At 29.9% G+C, this 26775-nt stretch overlaps 1 protein-coding gene across 2 annotated transcripts; it reads right to left on the reverse strand.

The window, feature by feature from the left end:
• LOC123563120 (solute carrier family 22 member 4-like) lies at positions 1–26771 on the reverse strand. Of its 2 annotated transcripts, XM_053529115.1 has the most exons (7): positions 26491–26771; positions 25876–26103; positions 24449–24583; positions 23785–23867; positions 23316–23433; positions 1418–1490; positions 1–909 (listed from the first exon to the last, which is right to left on the reverse strand). In XM_053529115.1, the coding sequence occupies exons 1-7, from the start codon at positions 26769–26771 to the stop codon at positions 772–774; spliced, it is 1056 nt and encodes a 351-aa protein (XP_053385090.1). In that variant the 3' UTR covers positions 1–771. The 2 variants fall into 2 exon arrangements, with proteins under 2 accessions (XP_053385090.1, XP_053385092.1); XM_053529117.1 differs by lacking the exon at positions 1418–1490 and having other exon boundaries at positions 780–909.
• Positions 26772–26775: the final 4 nt, after the last annotated feature.

The following is a 26775-nucleotide window of genomic DNA, read 5'->3' on the forward strand; positions in this document are numbered from 1 at the left end:
TTAGGTTATATTGCGTTTATTTGTTTAATAGTTAAAGTTTATTAAAGAGCAATAGAGGTACAATTTATTTCCAAGTTAATTTCTTCTAAAATATCACAATAATCTCGATTTTGTAAATACATCAAAGTAACCCTGCAATGTTCCTCTATATTTCCAAAGGTAACAGAATGGGCTGTATTTCCTTAGAGTGCCATACGGGCCAATTTGCTCTACCTTTTGTTTACTTTGCTCCGATAATTAAGAGATAATAATTTAAGATACAATTCTTCACAAAATATAGCCTTTTTTACGTATGGTATTTATATGAGAAATTAGCATTTGTCTTTAGCTTGTAAGGCTACCTGGAATAACAGCCCTACATTGCGGAACCAACTGACGCTACCTCATATTCAATCGTTGACTTCTAAACTCAATAAATTGCTTGACAATTATGTACACATCTTTGGCGTATCACTAAGCATGCTATTTCATTAAAATCAAACGTTTACCGTATTACAAAGACGAAATATTTTGAGTAAGTATGTTCGCATATTCTGTCTTTTGAAGTTAAGTTTTAATACTTTTTGTTCTATGTTTTTGATAAAATCACCAATTCTAGACATTATGACTGGATATATCCCAGAAATCTCCAAATATCAAAATTGATTGTTTGGAAGTAATAAAACAATCACTTTGTAAAAGCAAATTAACATTATTAATTGGAACAATAGTATTTTCCAGGATCTATCATATACTGTCCCTCTTGATCCGACTTATCTACAAAACATTTTTCTAGCTACTGTCTTTCGAAACTTTAAATTTGTCGTAAAGGTTCGAGTCTTTTGTTTCAGGTAAACACAGCTGGGAGAGAATGCACAAAACGCCTATTACTCCACACACATAGTACATCAATCCGGGCACGTGGGCATTCTGAGAAATAAAAGAACTATCGTGTCAGTTGTTATTGAAATACTGTTTAGATTACGCTTCAAAGACAGGAGTAATATATTTGAAATGTAGATGGTGCTGCAGTTTTATAGAGCTATTATTACATAAAAGAAACGTGCCGCCATATGTAAATCAGAGAAAAGCAGAGACATCTATAAATGGTTAACTAATCAAGTATTATTTCATTTGATATCTAACAAGTATTACATAAAGTAATCAAACTTGAACTCAACTAGTTTGGCAAACAGCAATATTTTTCTGTGCAAAACATGTTTAGTAAAGAAATGCTTACATTTTTAAAAATCTTAACCTCTTTGACCGATGCTGCATTTATCTTAAGAAAATTGGTTCAATTTTTACAAAGATTACTAGATCTATCCGAAGTTGACATTAACACATACGTTACATTCACATTTCAGTCTGAACACAAAATGAGTATTGTTTTTGTATTTAACGTAAATTCGTAAGTAAACCTGAAATGCACTATTACCAAATAAACAAGCTGAGGTCCCACAATTGCGCCTACACGTGCCATGACATTCATTGAACCCATTCCTATATTTCTTGAAGAAAAACGTCAAACTTTGAATCTCAGTATTTGAGAAAGAAGGTGATAATATATCATAAAAGACACTACATTTATTTTGATAGGTGTTTCAAAAGCGTACCGGCAAAAGCATGTCGTCTATCAACAAAATATATGACCCCGTGAGCTTCTGTACCACAATCTATCTCAAGCCACAAGTCAAGCCGAATGACGACAGCAATGGCGAATAGTAGTTAGAAACATGATGTTTTTGAAACAGTATAACCTCATTTGACCTTTTGACCCTTGGTCAGGACTGGTCAATGCCGGACAATTTAAAATCCACAGGTTTTAAACCCAGTAAAAACCGACTAAAAAGTTTTAAAGTTAAATTTAAACACATATAATATAAGATGAGTTTACAAAATAAAATATATTGTTTGAAAGAAAGAAAATTTACTGATAATATAAATCCTCATTATGTTACAACAAAAAACGGGAGGCTAATGATAAAAGCAAAATGTAAATCTTGTGGAAAAACGAAATCAAAATTCGTTAAAAACAAAACTGGAGGTAAATTAGATATCCATAAAGCAATGTTACCTTTGTTGCCTAAAAAAGGACTTACCCTCCCAGGATATAACTATTGTGGGCCGGGGACCCTCCTAGACAATGGACCCCCTGTTTACGAACTAGATGCAGTATGTATGAATCATGACTTTTGCTACGACTCAGGACTAAGTAAAAGTGAATGTGATAAACAAATGCTTTCCAATTTAAAGAACACTAAGTCAAAAACATTTGGAGAAAAGATTGCAAAACATTTAGTTGTAAAACCAGCTATCAAAACGAAATACAAACTTGGTCTCGGACAAAAATCAAAAAACGGGAAAAGGGGGTAGAGCAAACTTTTACTACCCCCGAAATAAATTGGAGTGATAAATTAGCAGAAGAATTACACAAACCAATTAAACGAAAATTTCAAAAACGAAGGGTAATAGTTAATGACATTGATGATACTTGGTCAGCTGATTTAGTTGACATGCAAGCTTTTTCAAAATACAATAAAGGAGTAAAGTACTTGTTAACCGTTATTGATATATTCAGTAAATATGCTTGGGTTATTCCATTAAAGAATAAAACCGGAGAATCTGTTACAGAAGCATTTGCAAAAATAATTTTAAAAGGGCTATTACCAATAAATTTATGGGTGGATGAAGGAAAAGAATTTTATAATAAAAAGTTTGAATCATTTTTGAATAAAAATAAGATTAATATGTATCATACATTTAATGAAGGCAAAGCTGTAGTAATTGAAAGATTCAATAGAACTTTAAAAAGAATAATGTGGAAATATTTTACAGCAAATAATACTTATACTTATTTAGATAATTTGCAGGATATGGTTGATAAATATAACAAAACAAAACATTCTAGTATAAAAATGACACCAACCGAAGCTAGTAAAAACTTAAATAAGGGTACTGTTTACTTTAATTTATATGGTAATTTAAAGATACCAAAGAGTAAAGCAAAATTTAAAATTGGTGATCGAGTTCGCTTAAGCAAACTGAAAAGACATTTTGAAAAAGGATATACACCAAACTGGACAGAGGAAATATTTATAATTTATAAAATTAATAATACAAATCCCAGAACATACACTATTAAAGATTTAAATGATGAAATTCAAGGTTCATTTTATGAACAAGAACTTTTACCTACTACACAAGAGGTTTTTAGAATAGAAAAAGTTATCAGACGAGACTATAAGAAAAAACAAGCTTTAGTAAAATGGAAAGGTTACAATGAAAAATTTAATAGTTGGGTTCCGTTTAGTGAATTGGAAGAAATTTAATTTAGAAAATAAAAAGTTTAATTATATAAATGAGTAATAAAAATCTAATTTCTAATAATAATGGAATAGAAACAATAGATCAATTAATTATTCACTTAACTAAACAAGCTGCTGCTTACAGAAAAAGTTATAAGTTTTGCGGAAGAGTAAGTACTGGGTTATATATTACAGCAGGTGTCTTTGGTTGTTCAGCTGCATTAGCACTTGTTCCAGCTATTCCTATATTTGTAGCAGTTGCTGGCGCTGTTCCATCAGTAATTACCATATTTACTAACAGACTAAAACTTGACGACAAGAAATTTATTTTAAAAGCACATCATCACAAAATAAAACAACTTATAACAAAAGCACGAATTGGAAAAGTAAATAAAGAAGAAGAGAAAAAGGTTATTCAAGATATTTTTACAATACTATTAGAAATGCAGGAAGAAAAATATTATTCAACACCTCTTGAAATGCATATGAAGGAATTTAAACTTAACGGATATAAAAGTAAAAAAGAAGAAGAGTTGTATTAAAGATTATTAAAGATTATTAAAGATTTATTAAAGATTTTTTCTATAAGTATTTTATATAAATGAGAAAAATTATATCAGTTGAAGGTAATATTGCATCAGGAAAAAGTACGTTTTTAGATATTATTAAAGAATATAATCCTAATTTTAATATAATTCTAGAACCAATTCACGAATGGCAAAATGTTATGGACTCTGATTATAATTCATATAACCTTTTTGAACTTGCTGCTCAAGAACCTTCCAAATATTTATTTCCTTTTCAGCTAACAACTTTAAATAGTCATATAAAAATGTTATCTTCTGCTAAACAGTTTGATGGTATTTCTGTCCTTGAACGTTGTTATTTAACTAACAGTAACGTTTTTACAAAAAACATCACGACAACGGTGTTATAAATGACCCCGAGTGGGCAGTATACAATCTTTTCTTAACTGATCATATTATAAAACCATACGGAAAAAACCCAAATGATGGATTTGTTTATGTTAAAACCGACCCAGAAATATGTTTTAAAAGACTCCAAAAAAGAAACAGAACGGAAGAAAACAAAGTTGGTTTAGATTATTTAGAAAAACTACACAAATTACACGAAGAATGGTTAAACAGAATGTTTCAAGAAGGTATTAAAATTTTAACAGTTGATAACAATTTAGAAAAAATGACTTTAAAATCTTATTCAAAAGATATAGATAATATAATCAAATTTCTCAAATCAATATAATTTCTTTAGATGTGTTTTTAAAGATTTTTTTTCTATAAGTATATTATATATAGATGGTTAATAGAAAGATAGATAGAATGATTATGCCAAAATTATCTAGCACTTTAGGAGAAATAATGAATCCAGACAAAAATTCATATAAGAAAGTTCTTAAAAGAAGAAATGTTATTAAATCAAAACTTAATCAAATAGTTAGCGATGAATATAAAAACCATGTCATTGATAAATTACAAAATGTTATAGATCCTTATCTTTTAAAAAATAATTTATTTGAATGGAACTGTGGTTGTCTATTATCTGAAGAAGAAAATGCTGAAAGATTATGTGATTGTCCCAGACCAAATAATATTCGAAACAATCCTAAAAAAGTTATTGTAACCGACTGTGATACTAATGAAGAAAAAACATATAAAAGCAATTATGCAGCGTCTAAAGACCTTGGTATTAATTCTGGGTTAATAACAATGTGCTGCAAAGGAGAAAACCGAGTAAAATGTGGAATATCAAAAACTAATGGAAAACGATATAAGTTTAAATATTTTAATTCTTCTTAAAGATAATTTAAAACTTTATTTATTTTATTATTTTTTTAATTATTTTTTTAATCCTTTTTTGCTTAACGAATTTTATTTTCTAAATATAATATATAGATGGAAATCGAGAGATCTACAAAACAATATTATAAGAAATTAGAAATTAAAATTACATATAGACAAGATCCAAAGAATCAATTATATTTAACTATAAACGACTCTTATGAAATACTTAAATCTGAACTTAAAACTTTAAAAGGTATAAAAATAAACGTTGTTTTAAAAATAACTTTTGCAAAAAATGGATAAAACTGATACAATATATAAATCAGCTTATTTTCAATCAAAGGCTTTAGAAATTATTAACACAAATGAAATAAAAAAAAACTTTACATCAAGCTTTTGATGAAATAATAAATAGAATTGGTAATTGGATTTCTGAAGGAAGCGGCTGGAGAATAGAGTCAGTTGATGCTCATTATATAAATAGATATAAGTATAGTCCTTTGGCTGCTTCAAGTTATTTAGAATTACCAAAACCATTACAACATCCAATGAAAGGATTATTAAATATAAAGAATGATGATAACGAATGTTTTAGATGGTGTCATTTAGCTTACAAATTTCCTGTTAAAGAAAACCCTCATAGAGTTTCAAAATATAAAAAACATATAAACGATCTTGATTATACTGGAATTAAATTTCCTGTTACATTAAATCAAATACCTAAAATTGAAGTTTTAAATGATATATCATTTAATATATTTGGATATGAAGAACCTACGGGAATTTATCCATTGTACATATCAAAATATCAATACGAAGAACACTGTGATATGTTATTAATTAATAAAGATAAGATAAATGGCGACTGTAAATCACCAGAGACCCCAGTCCAACATTATGTTTGGATAAAAGACTTTAATAGATTAATGTTTAACAAAACAAAACATGCAAATAAAAAACACTTCTGTAAAAGCTGTCTGCAACATTTTTCTCAAGAAAGAATATTAAATGAACACATACCAAATTGTTTAGCTATTAATGGTACCCAAGGTGTAAAAATGCCAAAAGAGGGAAGTAAAGTACAATTTAAAAATTATCATAAAGGTTTAGCAGTACCTTTTGTAATTTATGCTGATTTTGAATCAATAACTAAAAAAGTTTTAACTGCTTTACCATCAACTGAATCTTCATTTACAGAACCATATCAAAATCATATAGATTGTGGTTACGGCTATAAAGTTGTTTGTTGTTATGATAACAGTTATACTAAACCAACCCAGATTTATAGAGGTCCTAACGCAGTTTATAAATTTATTGAAAAAATGCTTGAGGAAGAGGAATATTGTAAAGAAATATTTAAAGAACATTTTAACAAAGATTTTATGAATGTCTAAAAAAGATGAAAGTGAATTTAAAAAACAAAAGTTTTGTCATATCTGTGAAAAAGAATATAAGGAAAATGAAAATCCTGTCCGGGATCATTGTCATATAACAGGAAAATTCAGAGGAAGTGCTCACTCAGAATGTAATATTAATTTTAGACTAATACACAAAATTCCTGTTATTTTTCATAATTTAAGAGGTTATGACGGTCATTTTATTATGCAACAAATAGGAAAATTCAAAAAAGAAATTAATGTTATTCCTAACAATATGGAAAGATATATGGCATTTATGATTTCCGACTTGATCTTTATTGATTCATTCCAATTTATGTCTCAATCATTGGATAACCTAGTAAAAAATATTCCAGAATTTAAATACTTATCTCAAGAATTTGATTACATAGAATTATTAAAAACAAAAGGTGTTTATCCATATGATTACATGGATTCATTTAAAAAATTCAAAGAAACAAAATTACCTTCTAAAGAAGATTTTTATTCAATTTTAAATGAAACACACATATCTGACAACGAATATGAACATGCTAAAAATATCTGGAATAAATTTAAAATTAAAACAATGGGAGAATATCATGATCTATAATTTAAAAAAACTGACGTATTACTTTTAGCTGATGTATTCGAAAATTTTACAAAATTATGTTTGGAGTACTACAAATTAGATCCTTGTCATTATTTTAGTAGCCCTGGTTTAGCTTGGGATGCAATGTTAAAAATGACTGGAATTAAGTTAGATTTAATAACTGATATTGAGATGTATCTTTTTATTGAAAAAGGACTGAGAGGAGGAATAAGTTATATTTCAAACAGATACAGTAAAGCAAACAATAAATATATGAAAGATTATGATCCTAAACTTGACAGCAAATACATTATGTACCTCGATGCCAATAACCTTTACGATTGGGCTATGTGTCAACCTTTACCCTCTGGAAACTTTAAATTTATATCTGAAAAACAATTCAAGAAATTAATTGCAAAAGGTAAAACTAACTTTATAGTTGAATGTGATCTTCAATATCCAAAAGAATTACATAAAACCCACAACGATTATCCTTTAGCTCCTGAAAAAATTAAAATACCAGACGAATGGCTTTCCAATTATAGTAAAAATATTAAAACAAAATTTGAAATAGGAAAAAGTAATGTAAAAAAATTAGCTCCAACTTTAATGAAAAAACAAAATTATGTAGTTCATTATAAAAATCTTGAACTATATACACAATTAGGGTTAAAAGTAACAAAAATACACAAAATATTAACTTTTGACGAAAGTCCTTGGTTAAGAAAGTATATTGATTTTAATACTCAAAAAAGATCTAAAGCAAAAAATTCATTTGAAAAAGACTTTTTTAAGTTAATGAACAATTCTGTATTCGGTAAGACGATGGAGAATTTATGCAAGAGGATTAATATTAAATTAACTCATGATGAAAACATTTTATTAAAATATATAGCCAAACCTTCATTTGTTAGTTCAACGATGTTTAACAAGAATTTGTTTGGAATTCATAGAATAAAAGAAAGTTTGTTATTAAACAGACCTTGTTATGTTGGAATGTGCATTTTAGATTTATCAAAATATTTAATGTATGATTTTCATTATAATTACATTAAGGAAAAGTACGAGGGTAATTGTAAATTACTATTCACTGACACTGATTCATTATGTTATGAAATAAAAACCAAAGATGCATATGAGGATTTTTATAAGGACAAAGATTTATTTGATAATAGTGATTACGATAGTAATTCAAAATTTTATTTCGACAATAATAAAAAAGTAATTGGAAAATTTAAAGATGAAGCTGCCGGCATTTCCATTGTTGAATTTGTCGGATTAAGAAGTAAAATGTATTCATATTTATTAGAAAACGAAGTAAATGTTAAACAAAAAGGCTGTTTTTGATGAATTAAATGAAAAATTATTATCTGGTGAACTTGACATTAACCAATGTATGAATAACTTCTCTAGCACGGTCCATGACATTTCTTACAATTGTTTTGGTAAAACAGTAAAAAAAGATAGTAAACATAAAAAGAAAAAGTCTCTTTGGTTTAAATGAAGAATGTAAAAAAGCTAAATCTGAGTTCTACTCTGCTAAACGAAATTATTTGTCGAACATGTCCCATGAAAACAAGGTAATTTTTTTAAATTGTAGAACTCAATTCGCTAAGACGAAACGCAAGGCTAAGTTGAATTTTTTCAAAGCTGAAAAAATTAAGATATCGCATATGAGTAAAAAATCTCCGCGTAAATTCTGGAAATATATAAATAAATTTAAAAAATATGACAATAGTGAAAGTACTATTGGTTTAAATGATTTAGTAGATTATTTTTCGAAACTTTCGAATGATGTGAATAGTCAACTCAGTTCTGATGATGTGTCGACTTCTCAGTCTGAATCAGAATATTGAATGTTTAGATAGTACTATTACAATAGAGGAAGTACAAAAAACTATATCGATGCTAAACAGGTATAAAAGTTGCGACTTTGAGCAAAACGTTGCTGACTTTTTTATTGATTCAAATTCATTTATTTCACCATATCTATGTACTATGTTTAACCACATTTTTGATAATTGTATTTATCCTGAGGTGTGGTCGAAAGGAGTTATCATACCTATATACAAAAAAGGTGATCGAAATAATCCCGCAAATTATCGTGGGATTACTCTTGTTAATGTTATTGGAAAAATCTTTTCATTGCTACTTAGAAATCGTATTAACAAATGGTGCGAGGCTGAACATACTTACAATGATTTTCAATATGGTTTTCGCGATGGCCGTTCTACGGCTGATGCTATTTTCATATTACATGCTATTATCCAGAAAGTTTTGTCCAAAAAATCCAATTTATGGTGTTTGTTTGTGGACTACCAAAGAGCCTTTGACACCGTAAATAGGAATGCACTTTGGCACAAACTGATTCAAACAGGGATTAGTAGTAAAATGACCAATATGATTAAATGTATATATAATAATGTCCAATCTTGTGTCAAAATATGTAGCTCTATGAAACTTCCGGATTTTTTCGAAGTAACTGTTGGGTTAAAACAGGGAGAACCATTATCTCCTTGTTATTTATACTTTTTGTTAATGATATTGTTGATAATATAAATATGCATGCACTGACTGAGAAAGATCTTGAACTTCTATCAATGTATTTAATCCTATTTGCAGATGATATTGTTTTGTTCACCACTGATCCTACTAGTTTACAAGCGCAAATTGATAGTCTATACCAATATTCTGAGAGGTGGGGTTTAAAAATTAACGTAAGTAAAACTAAGCTATGTGTATTTTCGAAACGTAGGCAAAATAATTATGCTGATATTTATATAAACAATGAAATAATTGAAAGGGTTGAGCACTTTACATACCTGGGTGTGAAATTCACTCGCACTGGATCTATGAACGAAGCTGTCAAGGCGCTACACGATCAAGCTTTAAGAGCCTATAGTAATTTACTATCATTGTTTGATAAAGTGAATTTAGATGTTAAGACCAAACTTCAATTATTCGACACTATGGTAGTTCCAATATTGACATATGGATCCGAGGTTTGGGGTGTGTATAATTTGAAGGATGTTGATAAACTCCACGTGCGCTTTTGTAAATATATATTGGGTGTTAAGAAACAAACCCCAAACAGTGCTGTATATGGGGAACTTGGAAGGTTTCCTTTGTCAATAATATGTAAGTCCAGAGCACTGAAATTCTGGTTTAAAATCATGAAAAATGTAAACTCACCTATCCATACAGTTTATATTGACTTGTGTAATAACGTTAATTCAAATTGTTGGACATCGCGAATACACTCTATAATTGACCACTTAGGATATCATAATGTACGTGTTAATTTTAAAGTCGATATACATAAATTTGATATGTTTAAGACACGATTATTCGATCAATACATGCAAGATTGGAATGCATCCGTAAATGAAAGTGCTAAGCTAGATACTTATTGTAACTTTAAAAGTACTTTTTGTTTTGAAAGTTATATTGTTAAATTATCAAATGATGAACTTAGAAAATGGTTTACTCGTATAAGACTTAGCTCACACAACTTAGCCATAGAAACTGGTAGATATAACAACATACCAAGGGAAAATAGAATATGTGCTTTGTGTAATAAGAATATGATTGAATCTGAATACCACTTTATGTTATGCTGTACAAAATATCATGATATTAGAAAGAAATATCTAGGTAATGTATCATGGCCTAGTAGACAGAAATACTATTCTTTGATGTCAACTAATAATAAAACTAAACTAGTTAACATAGCCAAATATATAAAAGAAGCTATGAATATACGTATTAATACCCTTGAACAATGAACTGTTTCTGTGATTATTACATGTATATATTGCAAATGAAATGTTTTTGTATTTGTACCTGTCTTTGCCATAATGTATTATGTTTTGTAAATGGCCAAAGGCAATTTTATATTGCTGAATTTTGCCAATAAACTTGTAACTTGTAACTTGTTAAAAAATGTAAAGGAATTAAAAAAACTTGTTGTTAAGAAAACAATAGTTCATAAAAATTACAAAGATACTTTGTTTAATTCAACCCAAACTAATCACACCTTTAAAGTTATTCGCTCTGATAAGCATAATCTTTCCAGCTATGTTATAAATAAAACATCTTTATCATGTTATGACGATAAAAGATATATTCTTGATAATGGTATTGATACATTAGCTTATTCTTAAATTAATTCTTAAATTAACTCTTAAATTAACTCTTAAATTATAGAACCATAAATTGTTAACTGAATATTTTTAACGTTTAAAGAATTAATATAAATAACATCATTTATTTTAAATTTATTAGCATAATTAATAGAAATAGATTCATTTTTTCTGTTATTTTTTACACCGTAACTTTGAAGAATTACATTTTCTTTATTTTTTAGTTGTAATTTAGCTTCTCCTTTATCTAATTTAATTGCATCAACAAGAATAATTAAAATGCAATTAAAATTAATTCTTACATTATTACCATTTTGAACTAAACCGGGACTAGCATTTACAGTTTTCCATTGAAATAATCCACTATCAGTATCTTGGGTATAACATGTTAAAAACAATGGAGGTTTTCTTATTAATTGTCTTTCTATTTTATTTACTTTTTCATTTATATTATTAAATATTCCCATTATATTAATTATTCCAGTTAAATAAAAACACAGTTTTAATAAGTTTTAATTAAAACCCGGAAGAAAAATTTACATGTCCTTATTGGTTAAAATAATTTATAATAGTTTGTTCATTTTGTTTTACATTATTAATTTTTAGTATTTTATACAATAAATCATAAATGTTTATACCATCTTGTAACATTTTTATGAAAAATAAACAATAATAACCACAGAGTGTACTTGTTTTGTCTTGATATTGAACATTGTTGTATTTTACATTTGGTAAATACTTAATTACTTCTTTCGGCGGAGGAAGTCCAAATGGATCGAAATACAAAGTATTCAAGTAACAAACCCAATGTGTTCCAGGTCCAGCAAAGTCGTCCAAATTTATAATTCCACACTCGTCCTTTACTTTTGATTTTAATAAATTTAATAAATTATTTCTACTAAATACACCCCTAAAGTTTTTAATTTTTAATTGTTTTACCCATTGTTCAATTTCAAAGTTAGAAATTGGTTTGTTTATAAATTTTATTTTTTTTTTACTATAGGAATTCGTCTATAAGGTCTTTTCTGAGAATCAATCTGTAGACCAAAACCTTTGGTTCCTGTGGAATTTATAATTCCACCCTGACCATGTCCCTTACCACTTAACAAAGATGTAATCAAAGGTATCCCTAGACTAGCAGCCAACATACCTAAAAAGCCGCCATTTTGTTTTTGTTTTTGTGTTAATTTAATCACTCCAGATCCTACTAGTTGCTTTCTTTGATTAGGTGTAAGATATGGTGATATTATATTTCTCTTATCATTAGCTACTGAAATCATACCATTTCCAAGTATTTTACTAACACCAGTACTGGCCAGCCCAGACAAAGCGCCAATGCCTAGAGGGGCTAATATTTTTGGAGCTATTTTTGCTGCCATTGGAAGAATTGTTTTTCCTAACAAACCAGCCAAAGCTCCTAAAAATCCACCATTTTGACCTTGACTGGACATTTGACTTTTTGAAATTGTAATTTCTAATTCCTTATTATTTGCAACAGCTTTTTTAATTTGATTAATTTGTGTTTTTGTTAAAAGTAAAGGGAAGTTTCCACGTTGTTCATGTTTTAATCTAAAAGTATGTGGAATTTTATTATTATAAGCTTGTGCTAAATTTTTCTTTTGTCCATCTGTAAGGTTAACTTTATATTCAATATAATTTGATGACATAATATATTTAAAATTTATTTTATTTAAACAATAACAAGTTCATTTCCAATAGTATTTATTTCAACTGTTTCTTCATACAATACAATTGCGTAAACACGAATATTAGCTGCTGGTGGAATATTTAATTTAGCTGTTAATGTAATATGCTTAGGATCTTCTGTTATTACTTCCTTTTTATATTCCAAGTTAAATGAATAAATCCAAATAATCTAGAAAAATTTGATCTATTTAGCAGGCTTCCAGTAGTCTTATTATTTTGTTTATAATAATAATTAATTACATCATCATATATTCTTGATATACTTGTGTATTCTGTTTCTGGATAAAAAACACCATTACCAACTTCAAGACGACAAGATTCCAATGTACAATTATAATTATTAGCATTTACCTTAAATGTATCCAACAGGTGTGGGTTATGTTGTTGTGAATTACTTTTGTCAGGTCGTTGTAAATAAACAAATACATGTTGTGGTTTTGTTACACCAGCTGTTATTCTAAAGGTTATATTATTTTGTTGTGTATCAGTTGATTGCGTCACCATTTCCCTAAGGTATGACCATCTTGCTTTTGTAAATCTTTCAGAAATTAAATTAAGTCCAAATTCATTAAAAACCAAACGAAGAACCCATAGAATTAATTTTGTTACAATTACTCTACCAGCATCAGCAGCATTAGCTCTAAAAATTAATTCATCATCATCTGTCAGCTGTAGTGTTATTTGAATTTGACTTGGAGGTATAATATTAGTTTCTAAACCCTGAAAAAATGAATAATTATTTAATGGAATTTTAGCATTTACCTCATTACCACCTTGGATTAATAACTTCCTAGTAGCAAAACCTTTATTATATTCAGCTTGGTCATCCCTACTTTCAGCAACAGCAGTAGTATCTAAAGAGATAAATTCATGTGTTCCAGTTGATTCTGCATAATCATTAGATAATTCAACTAAATTTTTTACATTTATTATTTTGTATAAATTATTACAATCATATACAATTTTTCCATTTTGTTTAACCACTAACTGATCAATTAATGAAGCTGCATTATTAATTAGAGCAATTTGGTCTCCATCAGCATAATTATTACCATTAGCAAGCTTATTTACTTTAAAACTTACTTCAAAATAACCATTAAACCAATCAAAATATGAACTTCTATCATTAATTGTAAAGTGATATCCGTTTTTTTGTTGCTTAACATTATTTCCCAAGACAGATATTAAAGCTGTATCTAATTGAATAGGAGTTAATTCATATCTTTCACAATATTGTTTTGTTCTAAACATGTATATATTATATATTATTTTATTTTTTTATTAAAGTTAAAACTTTAGTTTTTATTAAAGTTAAAACTTTAGTTTTTATAAATTAATCTGTTAATACGTTTACGTTGAGTTGAAGTTCCAGATCCTGACAATATTCTATTTATTCTCATATGAATATCCTCCTCCTCCTTATTATTTCTATTATTATTTTTACTGTTATTCTTTTCTTGCAATTCCTTAGCAATTAAATTACCAACTGCTGGAGCAGGTTTCTTTTTAAATTTTTCAACAATTTTATCAGAAGCTAAATTTCCAACTTCTGTTCCAACCTTTTTTGTTCCACTTTCTAGTGCTGCTTTTCTTGCTGTTTCCAAAGCTTTTTTTCCAGCTGTGCTAATTGAAGATGCAACTCCACTTGAAAGCAATTTTGTTAAAGTGTCAAAGAGACCTGTACCGTGTATGATTTCTTTTCCCGTGTGAGCATCAACATAAATAAATATTCCTTTATTTTTGTCATAAACTTTTTTGTACATTATATAAAACTAAAATTTATAATTTCATATTTCTTTTAAAATTAGTGTAAAACTTGTTTCAACCTCATTAAAATTAATTATTCTACCAAATACATCTGTAATATATATTCTAATTGAATTTATAATATATTTATTAATTTCAGAATATCCAACTCTTTGTGGTTCTTTTGTAAATGGATAAGCTCTTGTTAAATCTGCAGTACTTAAAGCATAAATAATATCACTGAAATACCATCAACAAGTGAATTATCAATAAGATCACAATGAATGTAAATTGTATCCACAGAGTTAGTTATATTTGGTGTTGTAGTTCCCCATTCAGTATTGTTTATTTTTTTTTCTCAAATCCAAGCAATGTATGAAAATTTGACATTCCTAAATCCAACATAAAATTATCTTTAATTGAAATCAAAATCTTAAAACTACTTAAATCAAATTCCAAACTTATTGGTGTACTGTTCGATTTATCAAATTCATAATCACCATTACTTATTAATGTTTCCCTGATATATTTATTAATATCTGTGTAACTGTAAGAACCATTTGTAAATATGATATCTTTCCAATCCTTACCATTATTATAACGAATTCTTTTATTGTCATATTCATCACTAATATTATGCCAAGAGTAGGTCATAGTGTTAATACTATCCAAACCAACAGCATAAGTTTTATTTTTATCTAAAATTAAAGAACGACTAAATCTGATTGTAAAATCACTCGGAGTATTTTTGTTATTATCTTTAACTGTTTCAGAACTTTATACTATTTTTTGTTCCATTTATATATAATTAAAAACTAAAGTTTTAAAACTTTAATTAAAATTTAAATTCAAGAAAAATATTTTTTATATAACATTTCATGTTGTTCTGGTAAGAGTGAATTCATTTTTAATAATTGATCTACTACCCTAATACCTTCATTTTTTAGTTCTTCATTATTATTTCCAGCATTAATTGAACCACAAATTAACTCCAACTCATTAACCAATTCTTTTGGATTACATGGACAAACGTCATAACCTTGTCCTCTAATTACTTTTTTAAATTTCATAGATCTTTTATTGATAGGTAATCCTGACTTTTCTGTTAATTCTTTGAATATTTTTCTAGAATGAATTGAATGTTTTTTATTATTGTTATATCTTTTATTAATCAAATCAATCAAATCATTATCTACTTCAGTATTAATTACTTCTTTTCCGGTTCTTTGATTCTTAGCAATTAATTTGTTGTGACCATAAAGTTTATTTAAGTTAATAATTAAATTACCATATTGTCCATTTGGTGAAACTTTATATGGGTTATGATATCTTATTCCTTTTCCCATATACTTTTTTCCTTGTTTTAAAATATCAATGATTACGTCTCTATATTTTTTATAATTTTCCGACTTAGCTATAATTGCTTCCTTTTGCTTCAGATCGAAATTTGTTTTGTTTTTCTTTCTAGTTATTGCACCAGATTCATTACCCAATTTTTTTATATCCTTTGATGCCTTTTCTATGATATTTTCTACTTCTTCTCTAGTCATTTTTTCATCTGGATCTTTAGATTTGCTGTGAAAAAAATCAAACACTTCTTGCGGCGTATAATATTGTTTTTCATCTAAAAGATCTAAATCAATATCTTTATTAAAATTAACTGTAAATTCTTTTGGTCTTGCTCCCAATTCTTCTTCTAATTCTTCTGATTCTTCAGGAAATTCTCTAGTGTCTTCAAACTCATCATCTTCATCATCCAAACCCATATGATCTTTCGGCGGTAATAATCGTATTGGTTCTTGGAATAGCTCTTCCAACCCTTTTAGATTTTCTGCTTCTTGTATCTTATCAGCAAACTGTTCTGGAATTAATGCCAGTTGTTCTTTAATTCCAGGTAATGCTTTTAACTGACTTGATAATTGTTTTTTTTTTGACTTTCTATTCCTTCAGTAATTGGCTTATAAATTTCAGTATACATATCCCGATTTGTAGCTTTTTTAATTTTTTCTCTCATTATTTCTTCTCTAAGAGCTCTCATCTTTTGCCCGACTAATTTTTTTCTTATTCTTATTTCATTAAGTTTTGATTGCATTTATATAATAACGTAAGATAATGTAAAATAATGCAAGATAATGTAAGATAATGTATTATTATTATATATAAATGGAAATTCCAAATTATGATACAAAAAGTGATAAATCCAATAACTTTACACAATTTTATCCTTTTATGCCAGATTCATGTTTTAGAATGTTAATATGTGGATCGTCTGGATCTGGAAAAACAAATACACTAATGCATATACTTCGAAAACCTCTTATATATTATGATAAATTATACTTATATGCTAAAAACCTAGAACAATCTAAATATCAGGATTTAATTAAACTTTTAAATGGAATTGCAGAAAAAAATAAAATAAATCCAAATGAAATACTTGAATATTCAGCTGATCCCAACCAAATTGAACCATGCGATAGCCTTGAATCAGAACAACAAAAAGTAGTAATATTTGATGATTTTGTATGTGAAGATAAAAAGGTTCAAAATGAAATAACAAAATACTTTATTCAAGGACGTCACAAAAACTGTTGTGTTATTTATTTAAGTCAGTCTTACTATAAAACACCAAAAGATATCCGAATTAACTGTTCACATTATATTTTATTTGAAAGTCCAGGTAAACGAGAAAATGATATGATTTGTAATGAACAAAATATTAACCCTAAATCTTTTGCTAATGCAACAAATCAAAAATATGATTTCTTATATATTGACAAACCAAGGAAGTTTTTTAGAAAAAACTTTACTGGTAATATATAATAATTATATAATGGGAGTTTTTAATGATGTGAAACAAATAAGTGAACCTGGCAGTATAAGTAAAGTTAAATTTGATATTGATTTAAGTGATTATGCTACTAAAAACAATTCAAAAAACTTAAAAAGGAAACGGAATCGTATCTTCACAAAAATAAGGAACTTGGTAACACAATGAACAGAGCATTAGATATGGGAGGTAATAACCTTATAAACCTAGGAGATCCAGATAAACCCAACGATGCAGTTTCAAGACGATTTATGTTTAAACAAGAGCTGTCTCCATAGGATGACATATGCCCCCGATGGCACTTTGAATGAGTAGTTATGGCCGATGTTAGAGTTTAGGACCTTTGACCTACGGAGCTGGGTCTTGCGCGCGACACGTCGTCTTACTGTGCCACACATTCATGCGTAGTTATTTTAAAATCCATGCATGAATGACAAAGATATGGACCGGACACGCCCATCAATGCACTATCATGAAAAATGACCTTTAACGTCTAAGTGTGACCTTGACCTTTGAGCTACGGACCTGGGTCTTGCGCGTGACACCTCGTCTTACTGTGGTACACATTCATGCCAAGTTATTTGAAAATCCATCCATGGTTGACAAAGATATGGACCGGACACGTCCATCAATGCACATTCCTTTAACGTCTAAGTGTGACCTTGACCTTTGAGCTACGGACCTGGGTCTTGCGCGCGACACATCGTCTTACTGTGGTACACATTCATGCCAAGTTATTTGAAAATCCATCCATCGATGACAAAGATATGGACCGGACACGCCCATCAATGCACTATCCTTTAATGTCTAAGTGTGACCTTGACCTTTGAGCTACGGACCTGGGTCTTGCGCGCGACACGTCGTCTTACTGTGGTACACATTCATGCCAAGTTATTTGAAAATCCATCCATCGATGACAAAGGTATGGACCGGACACGCCCATCAATGCACTCTCCTTTAATGTCTAAGTGTGACCTTGACCTTTGAGCTACTGACCTGGGTCTTGCGCGCGACACGTCGTCTTACTGTGGTACACATTCATGCCAAGTTATTTGAAAATCCATCCATCGATGACAAAGATATGGACCGGACACGAAAATTGCGGACAGACTGACAGACTGACAGACCGACAGACCGACAGACTGACAGACGGACAGACGGTTCAAAAACTATATGCCTCCCTTCGGGGGCATAAAAAGTTCAAAGTGTAATAGATAACTATAATCTTGAAGACATCAAATCTATAAAACAAACACTAGAAGCAGAAGTAAAGAATATTGAAGAATTAACAAAAGACTTAAAAAACAATTCATTATTAATAGTTGAATTACAAGATAAAATTGAAAAAGAAATGAAAGCTATGGTTGATTCTATTAAAGAACTTGAAGAGAAATCTGATTTGACAGATGGCAACATAAAGAAAGTATTTAGAACCAATTTTGAAAAGTTATACAATCGAGTTCAAGAATTAAAAGATAGTATGATTAAACATGAAGAACTAAAAGACAAGATTATTGAAGCTGAGAAAAAGTTACAAAATATGTATCAGTTAGAAATCAGAACAGAAATAAATAAACTAAATACTGAAACTGAAAATGAGCATAAAGATTTATTAGAATTAATTTCAAATAAACTTGCAGAATATAAATCTGAATTGGAAAAGGCAGCTTCACAAAGGGGTGATGATCATGACACAGCATTAGATAACCTTAAAAAAGAAATTAATTCTAAAATAGATGAGTTTAAAAAACAAATTCGAGTTTGGATTAGTACTGTTGACAACCGTCATAATTTAAAGTATGCAGACTTAAGTAATATTACAAAAAAATTACAAGAAGATATTAATGAATTTAATGTTAAAGTTGAAAAACATAAAAATGAACTGGACTTTGTAGTTGAAAAATCAGTTAAACAAGGAGAATCAATCACTGCTAATGCTAAAGCAATTAACACAATTAATGATCAGCTAGAAAATTTTAAGAAACAACTTCGGAACTTGATTAGTACTGTTGACACACGCCACAATTTAAAGTACGCGGAATTAAGTACACTTACAGGTTTATTACAAAAAGATATTAATGAATTTAAAGATAAATTTAATGATAAAATTAAAAAAAAATAATAAATGATCTGGACTCTGTAGTTGAAAAATCAGCTAAACAAGGAGAATCAATCACTGCTAATACCCAAGTAATTACTGCTAATACTAAAGCAATAACCACCAATGTTGAAGAAATTACCACTAATACCCAAGAAATTACAAAAGTAAAAAATGTTTTTCTAAAACAAGAAACACAATTAGCTAGAACAAAGAATACTGTTAACAATTTATCTGCTTCTGAAGTTGCTACAACAAAACGACTTGATGATTTAGCTGAAATAATTCTTCAACTTAAAAAGAAAGATAAAAAAATAAAAGAAGAATTGGAAAAATTAAAACGGAATGAAGTATTTCTTTTTGAATACAACAGTGGTTATAACACAGATCCATGGAAATACAGTACTTATGGATACTTAAAAATGAAAAAGTATTTTAACCGTAATGGTGCCTGGATGTATTCAACATATGAAGGTTTAAGTGGTTTTAATGAGGCCAATCTTCATATGTTGAATACACTTAATTTGAAACATAGCGATGTCATAAATTATGGAGATTTTATACACATAAACCAACAACATAAAGTGGCTGTACCAGATGTACTTTTAGAAGGTGTGTTTTCAGTCAAAAAAGCTGGAATTTATATAATAGATATCATGTTTTTATTATCGGAGCTCGGGCCTTTAAATCAACTGAGGAAAAGCTCAATATCATATTTTATATTTAGGTGGTGGGATGATAATGATGATGATCCATTTCAATTATTTCCCATTAACAGTGTAAATATAGCAGCCGAGGACTATAACATTGGATCAGACGGAGCATCTATGTATAAGAAAAAATTTAAAATTTATCTAACAAAAGGAACAATGTTTGACATTCATCCTTATGACGATTCATCATCTACAGAAATAAATTTTATACCTTTGACGGATAGTTACATCAAATTCTACATATTGGAGGAATATACACTAAATTATAAAGAAAGCAAACTTTTGAGTTAATCTTTAGTTTTTATTAAAACTTTTATTAATTACTGTGTTTTTATTTAACTGGAATAATTAATATAATGGGAATATTTCATACTACTCTCAAAAGCGTATGTTCAATCATGCATATGCCTATGGCATACTCAAACGGTTGAGTGATTTTCATAACATAAAAGTATTATGATATTCAATCATGCGTATACCTATAGCATACTCAAATGGTTGAGTGATTTCAGTTGTTTGTACTTAAATCTTGTAATACTTGTTTAATAGTTGTTAAAAAATGCAAAAGCCGTGTTGTGTACATTTATTTTAACCCCGACGCCAGGTAGAATTTATTACGTGCACACCCGACGCCGGGGTGAACCATTAGTCTTTCCTAAGAGACCTCATCTGTAGGCTCACCATACAGCTGGTTTTTCCTAAATCATCAAACCTGCCCGGTTTTGCTGCCAGAATCACCTTCAACCCCATTGTTCGTTGCCTCCCGAAACCTTCGAAACTAGAGACAAGAACGAAGTAAGACAATTCAGTGCTATTACAACATTGACGGAAGAATTCTTTATGTGCACAACCAGTCAATGTCATAACAGCAGGCTGTAACCGTTAACAGACAAGGCGACCTAGTACACAAACCATACTGCAAGCTACCTTTAAACAGACAAGGAAGCGTCAGATCGACTTCCGGAACTAAGCGTAACACAACTCGGCTCAATGATATAAAAGTTGAAACCGGTTTTATGTAGTGTATATTCTTTATTATAATAGTGTTATGGTTTTGAAATTATCATAATTTTATTTTTCATGTGTTATAATTTATTCAATTACTTTTTGTTTTTAAATAATAACAACTCCTAAAGTAATTTTATTCTTCCAATATGAATTAAAATAATTTGTATGAATTTCAGTTATCAAAGGGAGATATTACTTGTTTTTTTAATTTCAATTATTAAAAAGGGGGATAGATTTGTAAATAACCTGACCTTGTTATATTTGTTATATTTAGCATTTGGTTTCCCGGTCTGTGTTATTTTTAGTTTGAAATTTTCTTGTTTCATGGATAATTATTAATGTATTTATTGGTATTGTGTACATTTTGTGTCATTTCTAATGTCTTTAACAGTTGTTTTATCTATGTAGAAGGATTACAAAACAAGGAAGTAAAAGAGTGATTTAAACAGAAAATAAATGTGGTCTAAATTCAACCAAATTATATTTTACTTCCTGTATGTTATATTAGGCCAAACTTATTCTACATTTTGTCTCTCGGTGTAGTGTTTAAAGTTTTTAAGTGGAAACTGTTTTTAAATAAAGACATATGTTTTCTTCATTTTAAATCATCTTCAATTAAATCATCTTTAGTTAAATCAGAGGTTTTTACTGGGTTTAAAACCTGTGGATTTTAAATTGTCCGGCATTGACCAGTCCTGACCAAGGGTCAAAAGGTCAAATGAGGTTATACTGTTTCAAAAACATCATGTTTCTAACTACTGCGAATTCATACATTTAGCACATTGTCAAGCAGACTTTAGTGTCATTTTAATGCACACATAGTGTTATCGTCAGAAGTAACACTCAAACCGATTCGGCAACTTTGCCAGCATCGTTGACGTAAGCTATTATACAGTTAAGTGAGCATTAATTATCAAACGTATTTTGAACTAAGGGATACTCTTTATCCGTGTTGTAATGACCAGACGTGGATCTTTGTATAAACCATTGTAGTTAATTAAATCTGCGAAAGATCTTTTGGAAGCATAGAACGCAACCAAGCAATTTAATAGCAGACACCATGTAAGTTGAAGGTCACTAAGTTAATCAGCGGACGAAGTTTATCAAACTTTTTACTATTAATATGTGAAACAGCAAACACTCGTTTTCGATCTTTTTACATGCACAATTTTTCAGTCATCAGCACAGACTGTGTACCAAAATAAGTGAAAGAGCGTTTGAAATTTCTATAGCACTGTAACATATAAAATGAGCAGGAGTGTTATCATTTCCTGCACATATGTATCCAATTCACGTCGGCTTGGCTTCAAGTTTATGTAAGCTCAAGCCCACGACGCCATGTACAGTTCACTATTACTGCTTGATTAAAGACATACGTTCTTGTCTAATTTATGTCAATCGATATTGAATTTACAACCTTTTACTTCCGACACACCATTATTTTTAACATTTCGAAAAATTGTCAGTACTTAAAATTAAAGGTCCTTGGCTGCCAAAAAAAAAGATCATTATTGCACAGGCGAAATGTTATACTGAAGCAGCTGAATAGGACTGTTTGTTTCCTGGGTTTAACGTCGCACCGACACAATTATAGGTCATATGGCGACTTTCCAGCTTTGATGTTGGAGGAAGACCCAAAGTGCCCCGCCGTGCATTATTTCATCACGAGGAGTGGGCACCTGGGTAGAACCACCGACCTCCCGTAAGCCAGCTGAAGAACGAAGAATTCAACGCCACGAGTATGGCGCGAACCCACATTTGATGTCAGCGACCTTAACCAATCGGCCACGAAGGCCCCTCAGCTGAATAGCAAGCGGAACAATTTCTTTAGCTATTATTTTATTCTGACGCTTTATTCAATGTTACGGTACCGATTGTAGTTGCAAAACAGTCTGAAATGCTTTTAACGATTTCTACCATATTTTATCAAGATATTGCAGAATAAAATGTTTTATATTTATTGAATCATCTGTAGAACTTGTAGTAACTGACAGTTTGTAAGATAGATAACTACCTGACAACGGTTGGATACACTTCAATAGTCATAGTCTGTACAGGTCCCCAGGCAGTGTTGATGCCCACACTAGCGATAATCGAAAATACGTTTGTAAGTATTTCCTTGTTGCTTGCATCTGATATTACAATAATATGAAATACTAAACGCGAATCAATAAAATACGATACTGAAAATAAACAAAATCACTTTGCCGATATGGAGTTGTAAATTGTTTTAATTTTTTCATACAGTGGCCAATAAACTAATGGTTTTATTCAGTCATTCGTTGCCAACTACGTAAAAATTTGTATCATCATTGTTCGTATGAGCAATTTATCACAGCAAATAACGGATAGAACAGTAAATAAACATGTTATTAACGCAAAATATTTTATATCTACGTAATGTTTGAACTAAAATATATTGCCAGTGTTTGATATGATTGCAAAGGGACTTAACTGAAAAAAATCTCAATATCGGACGTTACCTATACTCTGTACAACTCCAACAATAAAGCCACTGGCAGCAACAAGAATAAAGCACAACACGTTTGAAATTCGCCTTCCCAACCTATAAATTAAACGTCAAAAGGCTTTTTACCGTACGAGGCTGCGTTTTTAGAACATGGCTCTTTGTCCTTATTATTTTGCAATTATGTGCTAATTGTTCTATTCTAAACCATACGCATCAGTGCAAAACAAAAACAGAAAAAGGTACATTCAATAAGCGATGTCGCCCTACATCACTCAACATGGCAAATGCGTGCCCACAGATTGAACACATGTACGCATATACACAACTGAATGCAGTAATAAAGACATAGAATCTATATAGCAAAAAAAAAAAGCACAAACAAAAAGGATGAATACAACAGTACTTTCCATTGGAATGGTGATTGGCAAAAACCACCACTGTGGAACATACACCAGTTTACTGGTTCTAAATTTTACTTTGCTACATTTAGCTTCCTTTTGAAAATCTACCTTTTAAATTTGTATCAATAGTGTGCAATAGTTATTTTTTTTTTTGAAAATCTTATAAATATGGCATAAAAATGTAATCTACTCCACAATGCATATAAATTTGCGAAAAAAGGATTAATTTGGTTCTAACACGAACATATTCCTGTAATATTTCAAAGATTCACAAACCTGTTTTGCAACCAAAGGGCTACAACTTTAGTGGGTATCCCCGCCAGACTGAACAGGAACAAGTTCAAGTAAATATTTCCAGAGAGAGCTTGGATTCCAAACGTAATTGCGTAAAACACCATGCCCAAAGCCAGCCTACAACAGACCAGACATAGAATATGTCATTTGTAGTATAATTAAGAACTCAAAATATATCAATCGTCGTTCCAAAATTAAATTTATTTATTAAATTATCAAGACCTTTGTACGAATTATTGTCTGATATTTTATTGTTCAGAAATTAGATGCACAGGATTCTAGATGAATTAATTAACATGCTCATAATAATGTGATAAACCGTATGCTGATTTTTAGTTTAAGCGTGGTAATGAATCCGCCATCATTCGGCAAAATCTGATATCATAATGGTCTCTTACAGGTCCGTGCGTCTAATCCGTTCTTTATCACAGAATATTCAACGTTAAAATCGAACGTTTTTATTTCATTTTCGTCTGTTTTGTTTAATTGACAAACGAATCGATTCATTCTAGAATTTGTAACATGAATTAATTCTATAATGCAAACACATTGCATTCCTTGAAAAAAAAAGGTATGAATATTTACACTATTAAATTATATGTGGAGTTCCTCGAGTACATGTATACGCCTCAGTCACTTAATAATCATGGCCAGTTTGTTCAGAAATTCCATGAATTGAGAGCCCAACCTTACTGCATGCGCTGTCGCAAAATAAATGATCAAACAAAAATAACATAAAAAGAGCTGTCTGAGGACAGTAACGCTCGACTATTCAACAGCTTTGTCAATTGACTGAATATAAAAGTTAAAAAATGGGTAAAATTACAAAACAGGGTTATGGAACCTGTACAAAGCATATCAGCTCATGACAATGGACAAGTGTGTGAAGTTTCAATTCTTTCCCACAAGTAGGTACTGAGATATGAGCTTACATATAAAAACCTAACCAAAAACTGCTAAGTCAAAAAAGGAGCATAATTTTGTAAACATGCAAAATAGATTTATGAAACCTGTGCACTGCAGGTCAGATCATCCCAGTGAACAAGTGTGTGAAGTTTCAAGCCATTCCCATTAGTGGGTACTGAGATACCACCTTACAAATAAGCCGGGGCATTATTTTGTAAAAACAAATAGAGTTATGGAACCTGTGCAATGTAAGTCAGTTTATTACAGTAAATAAGTGTGTGAAGTTTCAATCTATTCCCATAAGTGGTTACTGAGATACCAGCTTACATACAAAAACGTAACCAAATCGGGACGCCGACGCCGACGCCGACGCCGACGCCGACGCCAATGCATGGGCGAGTCCAATAGCTCTACCTATTCTTTGAATAGTCGAGCTAAAAAGTGAAGTTTTATGATATCATCCTTGTTGTTCTTTTTTAAATAAATAATTCATAAAAACTTACCAATTAATTGCCAACAAAAGTGTGATTTTTGTAAGAGCTTTCGATTTGAACAGATGAATGAATGTGTATTTTTTCTCTGATTCTTTCGTTTCTGAATCGTCACATACCATTATGTTATCAAGCTCAGGAACAGGTTTTCGGTTCATCTTTGCCCATCGTTCTATTATGTTTTTAGCATCGGCAAGACGATCATGGGCAACAAACCAACGGAAGCTTTCTGGTATGATGCTAAGGAAAACAAATCAGAACGAGAAATAATTTACAAACAATAGTACATTGTGTTTTGTGAATTTTTTTTACAAGTATTACTAATACTTACGAAACATTGAATGAAACCGAATACAAGAACGTTTGTGTTCTGGTTGACTCGCATAAAAATAAAGATTAATGAAAAACGTTACAGATCGCACCTTTCATCAGTGTGTATCATGTAACCGTATCTAAATAACTCTGCTTGTAGTTCTTATTCAAAACTGGATATAAAACAATCATATTTCAATAATGCAATAACAGCTTTATGTTAACGGATGTCAAAGACAGGAGTTTTGAGATGTCATATTTGAAATAGTGTTTCTGCAAAAATAATAAATAAAAAAATGTAAATATACTACTTACAACCAAGTGAACAAGAACGGTATCCCAAGTAAACAACAGAAAAGTTGTATATAGCGCCAGTCTTTTATTAACCATGATATAAATGCCAAAGCACAGACCTGGATTGGCCAAGAAGGAAAGCCAGTAATCCATGGTCGCCATTTTGCTAGCATAATTTCAGATAAAATGCAGTGCTGAACGCTGATGAAATCCCCTGCACCAAATCCTATGAAAAATCGTGATACAGAAAACATTATCCAGTTTGTTGACATAAAACCAACGAAATTGAATACAACAACCATGAGT

The sequence above is a fragment of the Mercenaria mercenaria genome, chromosome 2 (genome assembly GCF_021730395.1).
Source record: "Mercenaria mercenaria strain notata chromosome 2, MADL_Memer_1, whole genome shotgun sequence".
Taxonomy (NCBI): domain Eukaryota; kingdom Metazoa; phylum Mollusca; class Bivalvia; order Venerida; family Veneridae; genus Mercenaria; species Mercenaria mercenaria.